Below are 23,541 nucleotides of genomic sequence, written 5' to 3'. Positions count from 1 at the left end.
ATACTGAAATTGGCACATAGATACAAAGACACCCATACCAAAGACATTCATAATCCCAGGCATGCCTATACACTAGTTCCAAAAAAGCAAACTGATCCCATTGAATGATTCTTCTTTCAGCAATTTTTTGTCTATTTTAAAAAAATTGTGAGTGAATGGTCATGTCAGTATCTCAATAATCTAAAAGAAAAAGTCTTCATTATTTCAAACAAGCTACTCTGTTCATAGGGAAGGGTGAAAAATAAAGCAGAATACACTTTACCTGTCCTTGAGAGTCAAAAAACTTGCTGATGGTATTCTTCAATTTGTTAAATAGCATTGGATAAAGAGCAGGACTCAATTCTAGACCCACCAGATCCTTCACATTGGTCCGTATTTGAAGTCCCACTTTCTCATGGTTGCACACCATTAAGGACAGCAGCCGATCCATAAATTTGCTGACAGGTGTATCTGCATTTCCCTCTGAGGACATCACAGAAATCATGGAACCCTTGCGTTCACTGACTGGGCCCATGGGTGGGCTATAGGTTGCCAGGCCAGAATTGCTTCTTTGCTGCAGGCACACTCCCCCAAGGGCACAAAGGAAGCCAGTCATGTTGATCCATTCCTGTAGGGAGTCCGTGTCAGACAAATCTATGGATCCTCCTCCACTCACATGAGACATTCGCCTCTTAACAATGGTCTTGTGAAGGCTTTCAGCAGCCTAAATACAAAATTTTCATGGTAAGCATGAATTCAACTTAAATTGATTGAGAGACTTGACAAATGGCTTTTTAGCCAATATTTCTTCCATGACAAATAAACATTTTTTACACTTAAAAAATTCAACTCTTCATTCTTCCATTTCTAGTTACGTCAAGGTACACCTTACTTCTTGAGGGAAGATGAGCCTTACAGAACTCAGGGTAGCAATAAACAGAGGTGCAGTATGAGATATAGCAGGTAGTGACTGACTGCAGCTCAGGGAGGAACGTACTCCTAAAATATTAGTTTATATCAATTTCTGGACACAAAAGCAATGTCTATGCTATTTCGAGGAAAATAAGCATTTGGAGATTTTTAACCAAGTAGTGTGTGCACTTATTAACTTAGTGACTGCCCAGGTCCAAATGCTCTGGGACCAGCTTTGTAAACACTGTACTACTATTAACAAAAATTCCACATGGCAAGATGAGAGTAATCATGTAGAAGAACCACACAAAAGGGAGTGTAATGAAAGAAGTACAGGAAGATAAAAATCAATAGGAAAAAATCAAACTCTATAAGAACTCGGAATCTGACTAAGGAGGAATCTTCAGAGTTTTGATCCTTTCAGTTTATGGAATACAGATAAGAGGGAAAAACTCTTATTCTGTGTGGCAAATTTTTTTCAAATTCAATTTCCCTTATATGCTGCTTACAAGAATACTCATCCTACTATAGAGAATATCTCAACCCAAGAAAGCAACATATTAGGAACATTCTGTGATATGATATACCATTGCATTTGCTTCATTATATATGTTTGTTCTGTAGGAAAAATGGCCTTTCTCTCAAGGACTGCTTTGATTACAGAACTCCTGAAACTGCCATTTCTTATATCACATGCATTTATTATAGTTTTATCTAACATTAGAATATGGCTACATATCCCTGCTGTCATGCAGCAGCACATTATCCCTTTTAGGACCTATGTGATCAAATACTTATGCAAGCTCTCTGATCATGAGTTAAGATAGAATGTGGCTTTCAACATGGCTGACTTCAGGTGGGACACATTGGATATATTGTGCTTTAATAAAGAAAGCCAGGATCCTGCATTAAGTATTTAATGTCACCTACTTTAACCATAAGGCTAGCTGGACGAAGTCAGATAACAAATCAACTTCACACCTTCAATGATATGTGCAATAATGAATCATTAGTATCAGCAGAAACGTCCATTGCAAAAGAACTTGCAGACTGGCTTAGAAGCCACAATGTGGTAGAGCACATATTTGGACCAAATTTACACTATGACATTATCAAGCAGTGCCGAGTGGTTATGAATTTTTTGGCAGCAGAAGGGTGACTGAATAATCAGCATATTGACTATGTTTGGGCTGCAGCACAGTTGAAACACTGTAGTCAGTAAAGGCATGGCTTAGTTCTTTCACTCATCAAGAATTTGGATCCAATACCACTTAGACATCTCCTTAATCTTATCTCAGTTCTTGAGCCAAGTATTCATACTGAACAGACATTATACTTGGCCTCGATGTTAGTTAAAGTACTATGGAATACTACGCTAGCAGCTAAGGTTCAGCTATCTATTATAGAGTTATTTTGCATCTTTATATTAATCTTCCTATTGGAAATAAGAAAAGCAAGAAGAGCTTAGAGCTGTTCCATGTCCTTGGTCACCTGCAGCTAGTCCTCAAAGCAGTGATAATAGTGATACCCACCAAAGTGGAGGTAGTGGCACTGAAATGGATGAGCAACTTATTAATAGATCCAAACGTGCAACAGCAACTTTCAGACACAGAGGAATCATGCAGGGAAGCTCTGGTGAAACTACCAACAGCAATGAAGATGGATGCAGTGGTCATTAGCAGTAGTGGGCATAGTGATGGATCTAGAAATGAGGTAAATTCTAGTCATGCAAGCAAATCAGGTGGGAGTCCTAGCAATGAGGTATAGTCAGAAGACACTGCAGATACTGAGCCCTTAAAAAAAGTGAAGGTGATGATCAGAGTCATAATCCTCCTAAAAGCAGTTGTGGTACAGATCATCAGAACAGCAAGTTAGAAAGTTAAGCAAGCTTTTGCTTGGAGGATTAATGTCCCATCGGAAAGAAGTGGGACAAACAATAGAACAGGAAAGAATCTGGTTTTTAACACTGAGTCAATGCCATTGGTAGATAACCAAATACAAAAACTAGATGCCTGTTCACACTCTAAAGACCCAGACATGATATTTCAAGGGAAATAAATGCTGCTCATATAGCACAAGCAACTCAGGAATTCCTATTACATGCACTGGGGATTTTCTTGAGGAGACCACTGGAAATAAATTATTTAATTGCCAGCAGTTTTTCTGTCCACAGTATCGGCATCAGCATCAGCATCAGCATCGCCATCGCCATCGCCATCGCCATCGCCATCGCCATCGCCATCACCATCATCACCATTATGATGAACATATGGTTGATCATACGTTAAGTGCAAATGATGTCAGTTGCAATAGCTCTCAGGTCAATGCAAAATTAGCAAAAAAAAAAAAAAAAAAGACTGATTTCGATGGTGAAGATCTGGGTGTGAAGAAGAGCTAGTTTAGATTCACATGCAAAGTTAAGATCTCATCTCTAACATCTTCCCAATTTAGCATCTATTTACCATGAACATCTTAGTCAAAAACCTGCAGTTCATAAACATCAATTCAACAGTAATGATGTGACAGACATTAATTTGGATAACATCTGCAAGAAAGGAAACATTTTGTTGGGATACAGTCCAAAATGATGATGCAGTTAATCTTTCTGAAGGACTAATAAATGAAGCAAAGAAATTTCTTTGTTTCTTAGTATGTTGTTTTATAGACAGATTCTAATGAGATTCAAAATTTAGAAAACAGGCAAATAGAAATTTAAAAAATTTTCATGCAGTAGTCAAAGTTCATTTTGTGTATTCTTACTGACTAGGTATGATGGACTTATGGTGTTTAATGTACCATTACCAACTATTTTTAGTAATTATGGTTCTCGCATTAGGTTTAAAGGCTTTTCCTTCACAGGGTTCATAGTTTATCATTCAGTCTTGGTTCCCCCCTCCCCCCACCTCCCAGCACATTTTAGCACTCTTCAACAGAATAATTCTTATCTTCTTCTTGATTCTGGGGACAGAGTGGTGATTACTATTTTCAAATTATAATTAAATGTTCTTGAATGTGTTAAATATAAAGAAAGCTAAATAAGTTAAATTTAAGCTGAAACATAAACATATTAATAATGCCATTCTTCTTCCATCTGGGTGGATCTTTTGTGTCTAAGACTTCTGTATTACATAAAGAATTAGGTTTAATGTTTCTTCTTTAGTGTGAATTCTGCCATATTAACATATTTCTTATTGGGGCTCAAATGATTACCACAAGTTTCTTGATTTTCAGTTCCATTCCACTGGTATAATTTCAGGTTTCCCCTGTCTTACACTGCTTTGATGACATTGTTGCATTTTCTGATGTTAGTGAATTCAGTTATTAACTGAGTATATTATATTATATTAATGCTTTCAGCTTACCTTTGCCTAGGCCTAAAATAAATGTCGAATTTTACTGAATATTTAAGTGCTTCAAAATATTTTTTTACCTAATTGAATTAGAAAAATTTAACATTTTAATTTCTACTTTTGGGCTTTAAAGGGCAATAATTTGAACAATTACAAAAGAAAAACTGCTTGTTCACGCAGGTTTAAAAACCACTAATTAACCTCTGTTAGTGGATCAATAGCCCTATTTGGCATATATTCTTTAAAAAGAAATTTACATAGGTATTATATGTTAATTTAAAAATGTTATTGTCTTTGGAAGTCTTTGTGAAACCACCAGGTTTTTAAGTGGTTGTATTAATTTATATTCCCTATACGTGCATCTTCATACCCTGTGACCCAGCAATTCCACTGCTAAGTATGTGCCTCACAAAAATGCATCCAGATGGTCACCAAAAGACACATTCAAGAATATTCATAGCAGCACTATTCAAAATAATGACTGACGAAGGCACAAGGAAGGTTTCTGGTATGCTGGTAATGATTTATTTCTCGATATGGGTGCTGGTTTGCACAAGTATGTTCACTCCCTAATGTTTTGAACTATCACTTAGACTTATACATATTTTTGTAAGTATGCTAGTATACTTAAAGAAAAAACTATGTGAAAGATGAAAAAAAGTAAAAAAATTCAAAGTTTATTACATACATTTTTAAAAAGCCAGATTTTTTTTTGTCATAGACTAATATAATCAACTTAGAACATCAATTTTCTTTTAAAAAGCAGTGATTCACACAAATAAACCTTGCCTACACTATGCCAAATGAAAGAAACCAGTCACAAGAGACCACACATCGAATGATTCCATTTACGTGAAACGTCTAAAATAGGCAAGTGTATAGAAACAGGAAGTAGATTAGTAGTTGTCATGACCTGGGGTGGGAGGGTGAGACTGGGGGGAAGGAGAATGATAGCTAAAGGTTATAAGGTTTTTAAAACTGTGGTGATGGTTGTACAACTCTATAACCGTACTAAAAACCACTGAATTGTACATTTTAAATGGGTGAATTGTATGGTATGTGAATTATATCTCATTAAAACAGTTAACAAGAAAAATGCTTTCACTTAAAGCCATGTGTCATCTTCAAATAATGACAGTAGGTACATATTTTTGCTTCACAAAAACATAACATCTTTTTCTTGTTCTAATTAAGCATGACAAGGAAAAAGCAATAGGAGACTAACCACGTTGTCTAAAACACCTAATAATGAGAGCAAAATGGCCATTACAAATCAAATATGCACAAATACCAATTAATTGTTAATATCTAAGATAATAGATGATAACAGCTGATGAATGAAATGTCCAAGTTTTAAAATTTCATTTAACCTATAGGTTCAATTGTCTGCCCACCAGATCTCTTAATTAGAATACCTAATGAAACAGTAAAATATATCGCTTCAATTTTAATTTATTTTTTTCTACCTTTTTTGCCTGTTTCCTGAAAATTCTATGAAATATCATGATGGAGAAAGAGAAAGAAGGGGTGTAGGTAAAAGAATAGTCTCTACCACAAATCAGATCTAGTTCAGTGCTGTCCAATATTTCTGCAATGACTGAAACATTTTATATCTGTGCTGTCCAATATGGTAGCCAATTGCCATATGTTGCTACTAAGCCTTTAAAATGCGGCTGCTATTTGACTGAGAAACCAAATTTTAACTGTATTTAATTTTAATTAATTTAAGTTAAATTTTAATTTAAATTTAGGTAGGCACATGTAACTAGTGGCTACTATATTATACAGGGTAGATTTAGATGAATCACAGCTAAATGTCAGTCTTAAAACAACTATATGCTTATTAAAAAAGAGTAACTCACAAAAGATTACTGAAGTGAAGTACATATGTTTAACAGATCAATTAACAGACAAAAAGCAACTTTACAAACTCACCTGGCCATCTTCCATTTTGGCCTTTGGATAGTTGAGGATTAGTTTTGTAGCTTGTTCCCACTTTGCATGCGTATCTTCCCAAGCCTAAAATGAAGATAATTACCACTTGAAAGCAACTTTAAACCTAGAGCTAAAAATTAAGTAGCAATAGACAGGTCTCAAACTTGATGCATATCATAAATATAATATTCTACTTGTAATATACACATTTCTTAGATTTGCTTCTAAAGCTGTTCCTGGCCATAAACACATAACATGAGGCTTCTAAAATTAAGGGTGAGGCAGGGGAAGGATGCTTCTGTTGCTAAGGGCATACCTCAGTGTTTCCTGCAGTGGGATGTTCAATGCGCCTTAGAAGTGCCATCACTCTTTTCTGAAGTGCTGCTCTTCCTAAGCAAAGACAACAACAAATCAACTTATTGCACTTAGAGCCCTACCTGCCAATGGAGAACCTCCTAAACCCGACCCAAAAGGCAGAGTAAGAGCAGTGGAATGAATGCTTTAAATAATAAAGCTGAAAACTTCCTTTTATCAGCCTCACTTGGACTCCACGATGTCCATAGCATAAAATTGCTATTCCTATCTATATTTATTCAAAACATGTGCCAATGTGTTTAAAAATTCACTATGTAAAGTTCAGGCTGAGTAAATTATGTAATTTATAACTGCCAGCAATTTATACTGCCAATTTTTAAACAAACGTACATTATATTAAAAACTCAGTGAGAAGTTAACAATTTATTTCAAATGCTATTTTATTTTTCAGTCTACCTTGTACAGAAAAAAAGTTTCAGGTAAGCTACCTGAATCAGCCCTATAACCTTGCAAAGTAGTCATCTTAGATACGTTCCTACATTCCTAGCACAATCAGATGTCATGTGATTCAAGGCAGACTGAGTGGAAAAAAAAAAACAACAACAACATTATCCACATTTACCTGTTGACATCATATTGCTGACAGAGGCGAATTCCATGAATGTGTTATAGTTGGGCAAGAAGTTGTGCACTGACACTTCATCCACCCCACACCGGATATCCGCTTCTTCACAAAGGTGGCGAAAACAGGACATAGCAACCAGAACGGCTTCAGTGTCAGGGCTCCACAGAAACATGTACAGGGCCACTTCCAGTTTGGTCTGGGCTTGTCGGCATATTGGTGGGGATCCACTGCACCCTGCTGCACTATCCTGGGAGTGAGGGGTGGGAGGTATATATTTTCAACGTAGGTAATTTTATTTACAAAACCCAACAAAGCAACAAACTGTGTACCATATATGTATCTGCATACAATAACCCACAAGAACGTTCCCCTTTATTCATGATTAGAATTTTCAAAACCCCAAATATCTTGTCTAAATGAGAAATGTGATTATTTGGACCAAAATAATGCTACTATCTGTCAAATTTCAAATCAAATAGGTATTCTCCTATCTATTCTAGATTCCAGAAATGTAGATTAAGTCTAATAGTGACACAATTTAAACATCCATAACATAAACCTACTTAAAAATGTAATCCATTTCTCAATTATAAATGACAGAGGAAGAGGCAGTAACAGGAAATTCTATTCATCTGCTAGAGGGAAGAAATAAAATAAGTACACTGCAATACTGACTGAAGTGAGAGCACAAACAAGAACTAAATATTGCTGTAGAAGATATACTTGATTCTGGATTAAATATTCTCAAAACATGAAACACAGAAATTCTCATTTACAAAATGAATGAGAATTCTGCAGGTAAAGTAGACAATAGTGAACATCACACTGCTTAGTTGATGTTTTCCTCAACAGAAGGTTCTATTAAAAATTAGAGATTAAAAAAGTTTTAGTCTGAAAAAGAAACTCTTCTGTAATGCTATTTTCACTGGTACTATGATTTATTTTTAAAAGGAAGTATGCACACAAACAAAAATCACAGAAACACCTATAACATCAAACAAAACGCTTTTTCTCCCAGTGAGGGTACTTTTGTTAGTTGGTACAACTTTTAAACTTCTGAGGTATAAATGGTCTTTCTTATGGGGTAGAGGTTTATAATGATTACAGCTTTCAGTTACAGCTTATAAGTGCCAAATACTTGATTAAGTGCTGTCTACATAATCCCGTTTAATCCTCACAACAATTCTGGGGCAGAAATTATTATTATCCCCATTTTAAAGTTGAGGAACTGAGTCACTGAGATATTGGGAATTTGTCTGAGTTTCCAGAGCCATGATAGAACTAAAATCTAAGCAGTTCTTTGTTACACTGTATTACCTAGTTGAAATTTACCAAAGTTCATTCAGAAAAAAATACAGAGCACAGATGATGATATAGGAAAACTAAAAAAGAAGCTGCTTACCATGGATGAGTTTCCTTTTCCCTTCCGAAGAGAGGCTCCAGGAGTACAGGCACGTAGTAATTCTTCATGATCCATGGACATCTGACTGGTATTTCCACTTGAAGGAACGTCACATCCTCCCCCATAAAGGAAGAGAAAGGAACTTCTATCTGCCTGCTAGAAAGAAGAAATAAGTAAGCCTTTCCAAAGCACTGATAACCAAGAGTAATAAATACTTAATACAAGTTGTGTTCCTGCTTTAGACTATCCTGGAAAACCTCTCCTCACAACTCCTACCACTCACCTCAAGGAACATTCACTAGAAACCCAGTAGTACGAATAATGTTTGCTCAATGTCTTTGAAACTCTTCTTGGCTTTCCATCCTTCAAATAATCAGAAACAACAGATTCTAGAGATATAAATTAACATTACTAGATCTAATATGGACACAAGTAAAACATCAACAGTAGGCACTTCTCAATTAAAAATGACTTACAAAGATCTCCTGTAAGATTTTATCTTGTGCCATGACAGGATAATTGGAAGGTAACTTTTTTGAGATTAAGTTCCTCTGGACCAGTCATTAACAGTGCCAAGTATGTTACAAGAGTGACTTTCCTGACCAGAGTACTACAGATTTATTAATGGATTAATACTGCTTATACTCTGGAGAATTATACCATAGGCAAGGGTGCAAACCTCTGAACTCTAATCTCTTTCCTTATTTTAGGAATAATGCCAAATTCCACTATATTAACACAGTAAGATAAGCCAGATGTAAATAAACTCAATTCACCATTAGCCCATTTCTAAACAAAGAAAATTTAACAAGCTACAAGATATACTGATAAGCTTATGAGTTTTTTACATTTAAAATTTCTTGTAGCTATTTTTATAATAATCATTGAATCAAGTACTCCCAAAAGAAAATAACCATTGAATCAAGTACTCCCAAAACTATGCCATAATAGAATATTTTAATTGACTAATTATAGAAACTTTATCTTTAAAAAAAATTTAAGGCTCTTTTCTATGCTCCAAAACCTTGTCACCATGCTTCAATATTTCAGAATGAAACTTTTCACTCGACCCTAAGGAAGACAACTCCTGATGTTTTCAAGAGGTGAAACCTTTATGGCAGGAATATGAATAAAACTAGATTGAGGACCCTGAAACCTCTCCTCTTCTGCTTCTTGATAGATAAAATTCTCTGGACTAATCTAACCATAAGATCCAAATTTTACATATGAACTTGAGAGGAGAAACAGAATATGCTCCTCAATCTACTTTAATTACAGCAGCCCCAATGCCTCCCAGGCTTGTTCCACAGTGTCCTGCTTAACTCAACTAATCAGGGTTGTGGCTCTAAAGTCAAAGCCTCAGAACAGATTTTTAAATGTTAATTTTGCAACCACTGTCCCCTGCACATATTTCCCTTGAAGTCTTTGTAGGAGGGAGGAGCTAAAGTAGGACTTAATTTGGCTAATAACACTTCTTTAATTTCTTCCTATAACCATTCCAAATATTCTTCCATTTCTAAAGATGTCATTTTGCTTACCTTATTTTTAAGAAGAAATTTATTCCTGCAGATCAAAATTTCCCGCAACCATTTGAGAATCTCTGTGCTACTAAGCATTTGATGGCTAGTTAATCTCTTGCAGATGTAGAAAAGCATTTGAGAGCTGCAGTAATATAAAATTCATGGTTACCAGCACTGTCAATAAATAACCTAATACAGATATAATCAGTACATAAGAATGGCATTCTCTCATAATGGACACAAGTTTAGAGAAGTTTATTTTCCCTTTTAGGATTTGTTTTAGGGAAATGGTTACCAAAATGTTAGTAGCACAATAATCAAAGGAAATAAGTCTATGGATTATGTAAAAAAATTCAAGTACTTCTAAGCTCCCTACCCCCTAATTCCCACCTATTTCATCTATGCATCTAGTCTTTGTAGAGGACACAAGAATAAATAATAAACCAAATGCACAAAGCCAGACGGTATACAAACCAAGAACACTAGAGCAGAGTCTCTAACAACTGCCTACAGGCCAAATCTAGTCCATCATTTGCTTTTGTAAATAAAGTTTCAGTGGGCAGCCATCCCCATTCATTTATGTATTGTCTGTGGCTGTTTTCACACTCCAACAGTAGAACTGAATAGTTATGATAGAGACTATCTGGCTTATAATGTCTAAAATTTTTACTACCTTGCCCTTTAAAGTTTGCTGATCCCTACTCTGGACCTATCTAACACAGTAGCCACTAGCCAGCCATATGTAGATACTGAGCACCTGAAATGTGGCTTGTCCAATCTGAGACGTGCTCAAAGTGTGAAACACACAAAATTTTGAAAACTTTATGAAAAAAGAATGTAAATATCTCATTAATAACTTTTATATTGATTACATGCTGAAATAATATTCCAGATATATATATTGGATTAAAATGTATTAAAATTAATTTTACCTGCGTTTTACTTTTTAATGTGGCAGTTAGAAAATTTTAAATTATGTATGTGGTTCACATTACACTACTTTCGAAGAGCACTGCTCTATCATCAGGAATTTGACTCAGCTGCCAGGTGACTTAGAGCATCCACTTCTATGATGAGATAATGACAAAACCTGAAGCTTAATTTTCCTCAGTGCATTGCCTTTGTGCTCACTAAAAGGTAATAATTTATAAAACCTGGGAAATAAATTATAAAATTCTGTATATATTTTGTGCCTACTAAGCAGTGTTCATTATTAATCCATTCATCAAAAACACTGGTATATTTGAAAATTTATGAAAAATCATAGTTTAAAAAACTGGAGTAAACTATTAACATTCCAAAATTTTAACACACCAACCTTATAACTAAAAATCAATTTAAAACACAGTTACACAAAAATCTGAAATAAAAGAGAAATTACCAACCAATAGTACTTACAGCTGGGTAATAAAATATAGTACAATTAAAAAAAAATTTTTTCTAAATTGCTGTGACACTTCCTACAGTTAAAACAAGAAATGATCTAATTAATAATTTCAAGTCAAATAAAATACAAAATCAAAAAACCTCTTGAGGTATAAGTGAATAAACTTTAAAATAAACCAAATAATATAGTTAATATTTAAAAACAAAAAAATATAAAATAAAATTTTAAACTGAATTAAAAAAATAAAAGTCCATATACCTAATTTCCCAAAATGTTTCTACAGGAGCATCAGGATTCCATAAATCAATGCTATCTAACTGATGGAGAACCAGCAGAGCCTGAATTTTAAAAAAGAGAGAGAAGACTTATTTAAAAAGTTTTGGTAAACATAACACTGGAGTATTTATTTTACAAATGTTAATAATCGAGCTATTTAATTGTAGCCTCAACTCTGAAGAACCCAAATCTCTAGGGAATAATATAGAGAAATAAATCACTTTATTCCTATCATTCTTACCTAATATGGCATACATGCATGAAATTAAATGACTGATGAATTCAGAATAGCAATATAAACATGTAAAAATTACTTTAAGATACAAACAAAATAATTTCAATAAGTATCAAAGAACTCTATGGAACATAAATTTAATCGCCAAGTAAGGAGAGCTTGCCAAATATACACAACAATATTTTAATTCTAGGCCAAAAGATAAAGTAGAAGTTATCTTTCTTGCCACAAATTCTTTTGGAAAAGATAAATTATTTTTCAAAAATGAGAGGAGAACAAAACAGACTTCACATTTCATAGCAGATGATTCATCCTAAAATATTTCAATTGACAGAACTGAAACTGGAATTGGAATTTGGCTCAAAGGACATGAACGGGAATTAAATTAATTTAAGATATACAACACAAAAACACTATTATGAAATAAATTAAAGCCATCTAAGGTATAAAGAGTAAAACTAGACTCTTCCTTCAAAACAACCCTACCCTAACTCCAATTCCACAATGCATCCCCTAGAGGCACACTGTTGAGCTCTGCACATTCCTCTCAGTCCTTGGTCAGCATATGAGGCAATTCTCTACTCTCTTCTAAAACTTTTTAATAAAACTTCAATGAAATGTTGTTTGGAACAAATAATGAGAAATGATTTCTTCTCTTAAAATCAAATCAAGTGCATTAACTGCAAATAGCTGCACTGATAACTTATCTCACATTAGGAAAAAATATGTAAATGTCTAACCTTGGACCACTTTATAACTCCAATAGTTACAAATTATTAAAGACCAGACCTACAATATCTTATTTCAAACATTTTACTATAATTACTTTTAGATATTTAGTAAAAACCGATACTCATTTTGAGAATCTTCAAAAATTATAGTTTATAACACATATCAAGAAAAAATGGCACCAATTAACATTCAATTTTGTCACTTTTGTGCAAAAATTTAGTATAATTAACTGACACTTTAAGAGGCAAATTCTCTATTTATATTATTGTTTGGCAAAACGTTTTTTAAAATACTGAAAGAGAATGTGTTAGCCTTTTTTCCCCTGACTTCATATAATTGTTTTCCTTTTCATGACCCCTTCCATTTTTTAGTTTTCTGCATATATTTTAACAAAGCTGTAAACATAGTATACCCATTTTACATTTCATTAATATTTTTCCATATTGCTGGGTGATCTGTATGTTTTAGTGGATGTTTAACAGTTCACCAAGTTAAAATATTCTCTTGGCATTGAACATTAAACCATATTTAAAATTTTCCTAATATTCTATTATAAATAAGAGCAATAAGCACATAGGTATGTAGCTTTTTCCTTTTGAATTGTATTCAGAGGATTAAAAAATACAGGAATGGAATTATCTGCACCAAAAAAATGGGTATTTCTACAGCTCCTGCCAAATACTGTCAAACAGCCTTCTAAAAAGAATGCAAGGAATATACTAATTTATAAGACCAATAGCAATATACACAAATATAAGCAATAAGTGCTGATATTTTTGGTAAAATTGTACAGTGTAAACAACAAAGTAGCAAATCTTAAGTATATATAGCTCAATAAAGTTTCACAAATATATATACCCCATGTAACCTATCTAGAGCAACATTATCAACACCCAGAAGCCTTTTTCACATTACCTTGCTGTCATTAGCCCCTGACAAAGGTAGCCACTGTTCAGATTTCTATCACCATAGATTAGTTTTGCCTGTTGCTTATTTATATAAAGAGAATTTTACAGCATGTTCTCTTTTGTGTTTGGCTGTTTTCTAAGAGATCATGTCTGTGAGCTACACTTAGCAGTAGCTCATTCTCTTTTCATTGTTGTAATCAATGGAATGAATATAACCCAAATTATTAATCTATTCTGTTGATACATTTGTTTCCAGTTTTGGGGGCTATTACAAATTATGCTATTAATATTTTTGAATGTGTCTTTTGGTAAACATACATACACATTTCTAGTGGATACATACCTAGGGGTGGAATTGTTAAGTCCTATGTTTTGCTTTTGCAGACACTGTAAAGCAATTTTTAATGGTAGTTGTACTAATTTGCAGAGTACATTAATTAGCACAGAGTATAAATAAAAACAGTATAGTCATTTGATATTTCATAAAGTTTTCTGTTATTGATTTCTAGCTTAATTCTACTGTAGTCACCAAAATAATTCTGAATGATTTCAATCCTTTAGAATTTGCTGAGATTTACTTTATGCTCAGGAATTACTGAACATTCCATGTGTACTTGAAAAGAAAGTGTATTTATTGAGTGTATTGCTCTATATACGTCAAATATATCATATTTGATAATTGTGTTGTTCAAATCTTCTATCCTTACTAAATTTTTTTGCTTGTTTATTCTATCAGATATTGAGAAAAGTATGCTCAAGTATCCCACTACAATTGGCTTTGTCTCTCCATTTACTTTATAGATTTTGAAGTTTTGTTGTTAGGTTCACATAGTTTTATTTCCTGCATGGATTGGATCCCTTTGTAATAATGATATATTCTTCTTTACCTCCAATAATGTTTCTTGTCTTAAACTTCACATCTATTTATTAGTCCACTTTCCTTGGGTTAGTTTGTATGGCATATTTTTCTATCCCTGTAGTGCTTACCTTCCAATGTCCTTATAGTTAAGCTGTAAAGATTTAAAGACTATGTAGTCTCTTATAAAGAGACTAGATAGTAAGATTTTTTGCACTCTTAGGTATTTACCCAAGAGAAATGAAAGCATATGTCTACATACAGATTTGTACATACACGTTCCTAAAATCTTTATTTGTAATAGCCAAAAACTAGAAACAATGCAAATGTCCATTACCGTGGATAAACAAACTGTGGTACAGCCACACAATGGAACACTGTACAGCAATAAAAAGGAATGAATTGTTTAAAAAGGAATAAGCTAATGATATATGGAACCACACAGATGAATGTCATGATAATCATGCTGAGTTAAAGAAGACAGGAAAGAAAGTATATACTTCATAATTCCACTTATATAGAATGTAAACTAATCTACAGTAACAGAAAACAGATCAATGGTTACAGGAAAAGCAAGAGAGCAGGTAGGGGGCAATAAAGGGAGAGAGGGAATGAGAGAACACAAAGGAGCACAAGATAATTTTCAGTAGTGATGGATATGTTCACCTAAGTGGCCATTAACAAGTCAGTAAACTGTGGTATAAACATCAACAGAATACCTATCAATAATAAAAAAGGAACTAACACATGCAACAACATGGATGAATCTCAAAAACTTGCTGAGTGAAAGAAGCCAGCAAAAAGAAAGATACCATCTGAGATTCCATTCATATGAACTTCTAGAAATGGCAGAACTAATTGATACTGAAAGAAATCAGACCAGTGGTCTCTGGGACAGAGAGTAGGGGCACTGACTGCAACAGACACAGGGAAACTTTCTGGTTTGATCAGAAATATTCTAAATCTTAGGTGATTTTATTAAATGTAAATCATACCTCAATAAAACTGGTTTAACTTAAAACCATATTTATCAAGTAACCAATATAAAAATAATTTTTTAAAAAGTCAACTATATTCACGCCTACTAGGATGTATTCAAAAATACAATAAAAAGTATTGGCAAGATGTGGAAATATTGGAACCCTCATACATTGCTGGTGGGAATATAAAAAGACAGTCACTTTGGAAAAGAGTGTGGCAGTTCTTCAAAAAGTTACCATATATATGATCTAGCAATTCCACTCCTCGCTATATACTAAGAAGTATATCCATACAAAAACCTTTACACAAATTTACACAGCAGCATTATTCACGTTAGCCAAAAAGCAGAAACAATCCCAATGTCTGACAATTGATGAATAAATGAATAAAATGTGGTATACCCATACAATGAAATATCTGGCAATAAAGAATGCTACATGCTACAATATAGATGAACCTTGAAATCATTGTTACCAGGCACAAAACGACACATATTGTATGATTCTACTTCTAGAACAAGCAAATATATAAAGATAAATAGATTAGTAGCTGCCAGCGGCTGGGGTCAGAGAGTAATGGGGAGTGACAGGGTTTCCTTTTGGGGTGACAAAATGTTCTGGGATTAGATAGTGGCAATGGTTGTACATCCTTGTGTATATACTAAAAGCCACTAAATTGTACACTTTAAAATAGTAAGCTTTATGGTGTGTGAACTGTATAGAGATTTAAAATTCAATACATATTTTAAAATTCGAAAGTCAACTATAGTTAGAAAATTCTGAATTTTTTAATTTAGCATAAGAATCTGATTAATGTTGTTGTTACATAAAGTAAACCCCTTCTTTCTCCATGGAGTTCATAAAATAGTGTATAGACACAAATACACCATTTCCATATCTCTCTAAAAGATGTCCAGAAATTACATCTATCACTCACAGAAACTACACACCAAAAAAACATCGAGAATGCACACAGTTACAGCCTTTCTTTCAAGAGCCTAGAAATTATTCCCCTCACTCCCTTACCTCCATTGCTTCCTGAGCAATCTCTGGCATGTGTGACTGAGGGACCAGTTGAACAAGCCCTGTGATTAATTCTGCTGTACTGCCCTGGGTTTCAGGCCCCTGTTTTCTTGGATTCTGCAAGGAAAAAAAGCAAACTTCAATTTTAAAAAATCATTTGACAGGAGCTAAAGGGAGAAGGGAATGTAGAGTGACTGCTAACGGGTACTAGGTTTCTTTTTGGAGTGATGAAAATGTTATAGAATTAGACAGTAGTGATAGCTACACAACCTTGTATATACTAAAAACCAGTGAACTGTACATTTTAAAATGGTGAATTTTATGGTATGTGAGTTATATCTTAATAAAAATAATTGTGGAATTTTTTAATAAATCAAAACTGCTTTTATTAAGGATTCTTAGTCTACATCTATATTTGTTCATTAATGTAAATAATGTCCAGAAAAAAAACCCTAAAAGAAAAACTAGGTATTAGCTTTTCAATTAAGAAACCATATCAATAATATAAAGAGTAATTTTTTCTTCCAGCAACACTACAATGGCTAAATAATATACCTGTGGTTTGGAATTTACTGGCTTTGATCTTATAAATGATTGTGATCAAAGGCAAAGAACAAGCATGTTGGACAAGGACTGTACAATTACCCTGTGTAGCCCTCTGTTGTCCAGTACAAAGGGTTGTCTAGTACAAAGGATCTACTCAAATCCATACAGGGCTAGAATTCACACCTCCAGATACTCATACCTCAGTCTTTTACATTGTAGAAAAACATTGTGTGCTAAGAAAAGCAAACTAGCGATATAAAAAAATGTGAATGTCTATCTACTTAAAGAGACTAAAAATGCTTCTGGAAACTTGGGAGTATCTATTTACATGTCAAGAATATATGGATCACTTAAGTGAGGCCAGTGGGTCCCATGCCCACATTTTTATTTGCTAAGTACAGATTCTTTTCCATTATAATGATTAAGGTAAGCCCACACCTTAGCATATCTGTAATTCGAAACTGTTAGCCTATTTTCTGATATTTACAATCAGTCATTAATAACCCTGTAACACTCATTTATAGTCAGTTATTAATAACCTGATACCAAAGACACAACAAGGAAAAAAGATGTTTCCTACCCTCCTGGAGCATATAGTCTGGTGGGAAAGATAAACATCAATAAAACAATCAGACCAACATGAATTAAACTGCAAATGAGACAAGAACTATGAAGGTACATACTGCTAACAGGAAAATGTGGCAGTCAGAGAGGCTTCCTTAGAGCAGTGATAATGGTTCAGAATGAGCAGGAATTACTACATGAAAAGGACAGGGAAGCATCTAGTAAGCAGAGGAGACAGCAAGTGCAAGCACAAGTATAAAGGAATGCGGTAAGTAAGATGGAGTGAAAAATAGGCCATAATGACTAGAGTAAAGATAAAGAAAAATATGATGCTAGATGTGGCAGAAGTGGTAGGTGAAAGTCAGACTTTGTATGACTTTGTACCTCTATTTGGAGTTTGGTCTTTATCCCAAGAGCAATTTCAATTAAAAGGTTTTAAGGTGGGCAGGGGATATGATAAGACTTGCTTTTTAAAGAGGTCACTATAATTTTTTTAAAAATGTCTACAGCACCCGGTCTTCGTAGGTGGTCTCCCATCCAAGTACTAACCAGGCCCGACCCTGCTAAGCTTCCAAGATCAGATGGGATTGGGCTTATTCAGAGTGGTATGGCCACAGACCATGGACCGTGGCTCCACTGGGGCACGAATCCAAGACCTTCTGCATGTAAAGCAGACGTGCTAACCGCTACATTATGGAACCACATCCAAGATCACTATAATTTTAGTGTAGAGCAATGACTAGAGGGAGGTAGGAAATGATGCAATTAGGAGGTTTGAAAAAATGAAAGTAACATAATTAGGACAGAGATGGCAGAGATGGAAGACAATAAGATGGTATTACTTTAAAAATACTACGATTGAGATCATTTAATAGTATTTTCTACATTTCTCCTATTTACTACGATATAAAATTTTTATATGTACGATATGAAATAATCAAATGTTTATAATGAATCGCCATTTTAACTTACCTTTGGTTATCTAAGAAAAGTTATTTAACCACTAGATGGCAGCAAAGGCAATAATTTCAATTTTAAAAGACACTTTTACCCTAGCTAAATTTCAAACTTGGAAAACAGCAGGTTTTGTTCTTTCAACAATAAATTCACAACACATAAAGCACCAGTGACTTTGGTGCTTTTTTTGATCCACACAAACAATGTGGTGCTAATATATAACATGCATGATGAAATAACACCATAAATAACTTGTGCTACATAAAAAAAAAGGGGGGGGACAGTATTTCATTACTTTTATAGAGTCTCACTGATAGATTTTATGGAATTTTTCCATACCAAAGTTCTAACAACTTATTCTATTAGACTCCCAAATTTGAATGTGCTTTTCAAACAGTTTGAAATAGCATGGGCCTTCTTTTGAGATCACTAATCCTTTGGGAATTCTCTCTCCTGTTTCTCTCCAGAAAAATACTCACATGTACACATTTTTTTTTAATTCGAGAGGTTCATAGAACTCTTGAGACTACGGATATCAAGTTATGAACCCCTATAGTAATTTGAAAAATATGCCTTCACAATTCAAAGTACCTGAGCACTTAAGAAGCCTATTGCTGAACAAAGTAATAAAAAATCTTCCTAGATGCTGCTCTCCAAAGACTGGAGAAACTCCACAAAGGTTAACCATGGTATCCTATGAAATTCACCTTATATAACTGTTACATCTGGGGTATTAATAATGTTAATGTTAACTACTTTGTTAACAGTAATAAAAGCTAACATTTATTTGTACTTATAAATTTATTATACATTGTTCCTGAAAACATGACATATACAACTTCAATCTTCCTAATCTCTGAAGTAGGAAATATTATTATAATATTTCACAAAAGAAAACTAAGGAACAGAGAGGTTAAGTAAGTCATCTAAATCATATTGCTAGTCTGTCTCCAGAGCCCATACTTTTAATCACTTCATATAACTATCACTCATTTGATCTGTTAGTTCCTAATTATTGTGTGCACCACAGTCATGATCTCTGGAATCTAATACCATCTGAAGCTGGAAGGAACGAGTTATGACAACCACACCCATTTTCATCTCCTCTTCCCAACAGAGAATTTGTAGGCAAAGCCAGTGACAATAGAAGGCTGATGACAGGAAGAACGGAGGATAGAAAAGCTAAATGGTTTGGCAATAGCAATTGAAAATTAAAAAAACCTAACCATTTACCACATAGAAAGCACTCTGATTTATGGTTGCTTCATCACCTTCACTCCCATCCCAGGATAATGCCTGAACAATATATAATCTGGTAACAGGGTAAGGACAAAAGATCTCATCGAAGTATGTTAATGATAAGGAAAACAAAGAAGAAAGGTAAAGAAATCTAATTATATTAGTAGTCTCCATAAGTTAAGTTTTCTTAGGGATATCTTCAAGCATAATCAGAAAGAATCAGTAAGTGTTCTTTAGCTAATAGTTACATTCAGGGTCTCAGAATTTTAGTTAAACCAAACTAAGTTTGTGTAATAATTTCAATTTGTTTCATAAAAATACTTACACAAAGCAACAGCTTTGGATCTGCATGAATTAGTTTCACCATAGACAAGAGAAGATACTTGTAGCTTCTTGTCTCCAGGTCTGTAGGTTTCTCTTTAAATTTAAGGCTTGTTACTTTTTCTTTAAATGTAAGACTCTAAAAACAAAAACAAAAACATGACATCACTTTGTAAGAATCAGGCGCTGTTGAAGATAAAAGCTATCTAATTTTTTAATGTAAATTTTAAAAAACTTTGAAAAAATAAACAGATATTTGATACCACTAAATGTGTATTAGTAGAAACATTCAATAGTAAGTATAAGGTTAATGTTATTAAGTTTAAAAAACAAATGAAAATTATTTTTGCAACATTTAAATTATTCTTATATAATTTAATCAAGTTTAAGTGAAAATATATTAAGATACTAAAAGTTTTAATGTCAGGTTGACTCCTTTGTAAAAAAACAATTTTCCAAAATGTGAAAAACTTAGGGATAAAGTACTTAAGTCTACAGCTCTCAAAATACACTAATCAACGGATGTAATAATTATCCTACAAACATATACACAAATATTTCATAAAATCTATGACATTACCAACCGTAAGATTTATCATTACTGTATGTACCACAAGGGATGAAAAACCACTCTCAACTGTCAGACACCAGACAGATAAGATGCACTTTCAATTTCAGAGATGTTAAAAACTAAGTTCTTATAATTGATGAAATATAATATATAGGCAATCTCTGTACTTAATAGTTTAAATCATAAGTTTTGCTTTTTTTTTCCTACTGCACTCCATCTCTCTCAAGTTACATAATTCATGTACTTTGTCTGAAGAACACTGATAAAACAGAGAAAGAACTCTTTGAGAAAGATTAAATCATGGAAAGTGTATTTCAATTACAGAGATACTACTGCAGACCCTGTGTTGGTATTATAATTATAGATGTTATTCAACTCAAAATCTAATAATTATATTCTGGATCCAGTATCACCTTTCTCTCTATTCTTATAAAACATTTCCACTTTTCCTTTAAAAGGACTTAAAAATATCTGGTTTAAACAGGCATACTTTTATGTAATAAAAATGTCCAAATAAACAGGCTGTCTTTCAAAGGTAATAAGTGGAGATGCATATCTGTAACACACAGCCACTATACTCAATGTTTAAGTGTGAGAAATCTATTTGTTATTATGCTCAAGAACACTGAAGGTTTTTGGTCCTCAGAGAGGAAGAAAAGCTATTTAATGTACACATTTATGTTGAAGGTCACTACAGAGGAGACATAGCAAAACTTAGAAATACGGTTTGCTTTTATATTTATAATGCCACCACAAAAGTCTTACAAAATGTACTCAATAAATTGTTTCTACTGTTTGCTCCCATTAAACTCCATTTTGTTTCCATTCTAAGTAGAGGTAACACTTTAGATCAAGGTGAAACTTTCATTGAACAAATTTATTCACTAAGATATAACTAAGTGTAACTGCTCTTCCCTGATACAGCCAGGCACAAGAATACAGATCAAAGGACAATTAGCAGATATAAGAATTCTCTTATTTAGTAATTCTTTCCCAAAAGTAAATAGTTAATTATATCATCTCTTGATCCCGGGTATCAGCAAATAAATTTTGTTCCAGTATTGCTGCCTAATACGAGATAAGACTTGAAAAATTCAAATAAAATTTTTAATTCAAATACCTTTTAATTAATGACCATTAGGTAATATAAAGACAGGAACAATTTGCTAAAGAAGAAATATTTTCTTAACTAAAATGTAAGAAAAATAACCCATTCCTTAATTTATTAATTGGTCTTCCATACTGCAGATACTAGTAGAAATCCAAGGTGGTAAATGAGCTTTGGCCAAAAAAGAGAGGGAGTCATGCCCAGGAAAAAAATTCATTAATCCAAGTATTCAGGTGATTATTAAGAATGCAAATTATTTGTTAACTTATTTAAGACCGTGACTAAATTATGGGCATGTAAGGAACATTTGCCAAGCCAGGATCTTCTTTAAGAAGCAAATGTGCAGAAATTATATATATTTGTGAAAATTCATACATTATTAACAGGCTCTCTTTGTTTTAAAATAGTGAATGATTAGTGCTAGAACAAATCAAATTTTAAAAAATATTACCAAACTACAAAATAGAGAAGTTCTAGCTCAATGTTCACATGAAAAAGGCTAAGGAGTTTAAATGATTAAAGGTTCAATTTAAGATAATAATGCAACCTTAGACTGTTTAGTACAAACATGGTATGCAGACACAGCAGGTTAACAGCTTTCAGCAATTATTACACATCTGGAAGACTAAAATCAGATCTTAATATGTCATTTTAATTGGGGGGGGGGGAACCAGTAATACGTTGAATTATCTCCAGAAGAGAAAGAAGAAAACCAGATGGAGGGTTTTGAAAGCAGGTCAAGTTAGAAATTCATTCATTCATTCAACAAATATGTACCAAATGCCTACTATGTGCCAGATACTGTCTAGGGGCCAGAAAATCAGTGCTGGACTAGCCAGACAAAGCTATTGCTTTCATCAAGCTAACATACTAGTGAGGAAAGACAGCTGAATAATGGGATAGACAATGGACTAAATAAATGCTGACTATTCACTAACCATGTGACTATTTGTCATTCATTTAACATCATTTGTGCCTCAGTTTCCACAGCTGTAAAACCAGATCAAGCAAAACATACACACACACACACACAGTTTTAAAGAAAGTAGAAATAATAAAATCCTTTCCAATGCTATAATGATATAAAAACAAAAGAACCTTTAGGAGTACAGGATAACTGTATTCAAATATCTGTAGTGCTGTCTTATGGAAAGATCAGAAGTGTTCTATAGCGCTCCAGAAAGAAAATCAGTGATGGCTGGGAGTGATAGAGACATAAGTCTATCTTGGTAGAAGAAAAATTTTCAAATAGCTCTTTCCAGCAAGAAATGTATCCATCTCTAAAACACAGGGTGGTTGTAAAGCCTAGAAACACTGATATTATTTTACCTGTTTACAGATTGAAAAAGGTAAATTTTTTTGCTATTTTAGATCACTACTTCTATAGCAAGCTAAAGGCTTAGGTTTATCAAAGCCACAAATCATCTGAGGCAATGCAAATGAGGACAACCAACTGAACATATATCATGTAATACAGTGGTTCTCAACTAGGAGCAATTTTGTCCCCCAGGGAAGATCTGGAAACATTTTTGGTTTTCATGGTGAGTGGGGTATGAATGCTAATGGCATCTAGTGGGTAAAGGCTAGAGGTGCTGCTAAACCCCACATTGCACAAGACAGTCCCCTACCACAAACAGCTATCCGTTCCAAAATGTCAACAGTGCCAAGGTTGAGAAACCCTATGTAATGTATTTTCTCTAAAACATTTATTACGTATATTCAGCTATGTGTTTCCAGACTTTTTGACACCTGTAGTGAGCACTTTATTAGAAGTTTTCAAGCAAAAGCTAGGAGACCAGA

At 33.7% G+C, this 23,541-nt stretch overlaps 1 protein-coding gene and 1 pseudogene across 4 annotated transcripts in view; both read right to left on the bottom strand.

Annotated features, from left to right (window-relative positions):
- Positions 1-23,541, bottom strand: part of NF1 (neurofibromin 1) — a 210,001-nt gene that overhangs the window by 121,994 nt on the left and 64,466 nt on the right. For 3 of the 4 annotated variants that reach the window (XM_023530595.1, XM_011360010.2, XM_011360009.2), the window contains exons 13-21: positions 20,067-20,201; positions 16,439-16,552; positions 11,684-11,763; positions 10,057-10,180; positions 8,519-8,674; positions 7,114-7,363; positions 6,493-6,566; positions 6,177-6,260; positions 263-703 (exon numbers count right to left, since the gene is read on the bottom strand). In XM_023530595.1, coding sequence (XP_023386363.1) covers positions 263-703; positions 6,177-6,260; positions 6,493-6,566; positions 7,114-7,363; positions 8,519-8,674; positions 10,057-10,180; positions 11,684-11,763; positions 16,439-16,552; positions 20,067-20,201 — 1,458 coding nt within the window. The remainder of the gene's footprint in view (positions 1-262; positions 704-6,176; positions 6,261-6,492; positions 6,567-7,113; positions 7,364-8,518; positions 8,675-10,056; positions 10,181-11,683; positions 11,764-16,438; positions 16,553-20,066; positions 20,202-23,541) is intronic. The other variant, XM_023530594.1, reaches the window with a different exon arrangement.
- On the bottom strand, positions 18,046-18,164 carry LOC111739528 (annotated as a pseudogene).

This window comes from Pteropus vampyrus, unplaced genomic scaffold (assembly GCF_000151845.1).
Source record: "Pteropus vampyrus isolate Shadow unplaced genomic scaffold, Pvam_2.0 Scaffold50, whole genome shotgun sequence".
Classification (NCBI taxonomy): Eukaryota; Metazoa; Chordata; class Mammalia; order Chiroptera; family Pteropodidae; genus Pteropus; species Pteropus vampyrus.
The sequence above is the reverse complement of the archived record's forward strand: the minus strand, read 5'-3'. Positions and strand labels throughout refer to the sequence as shown.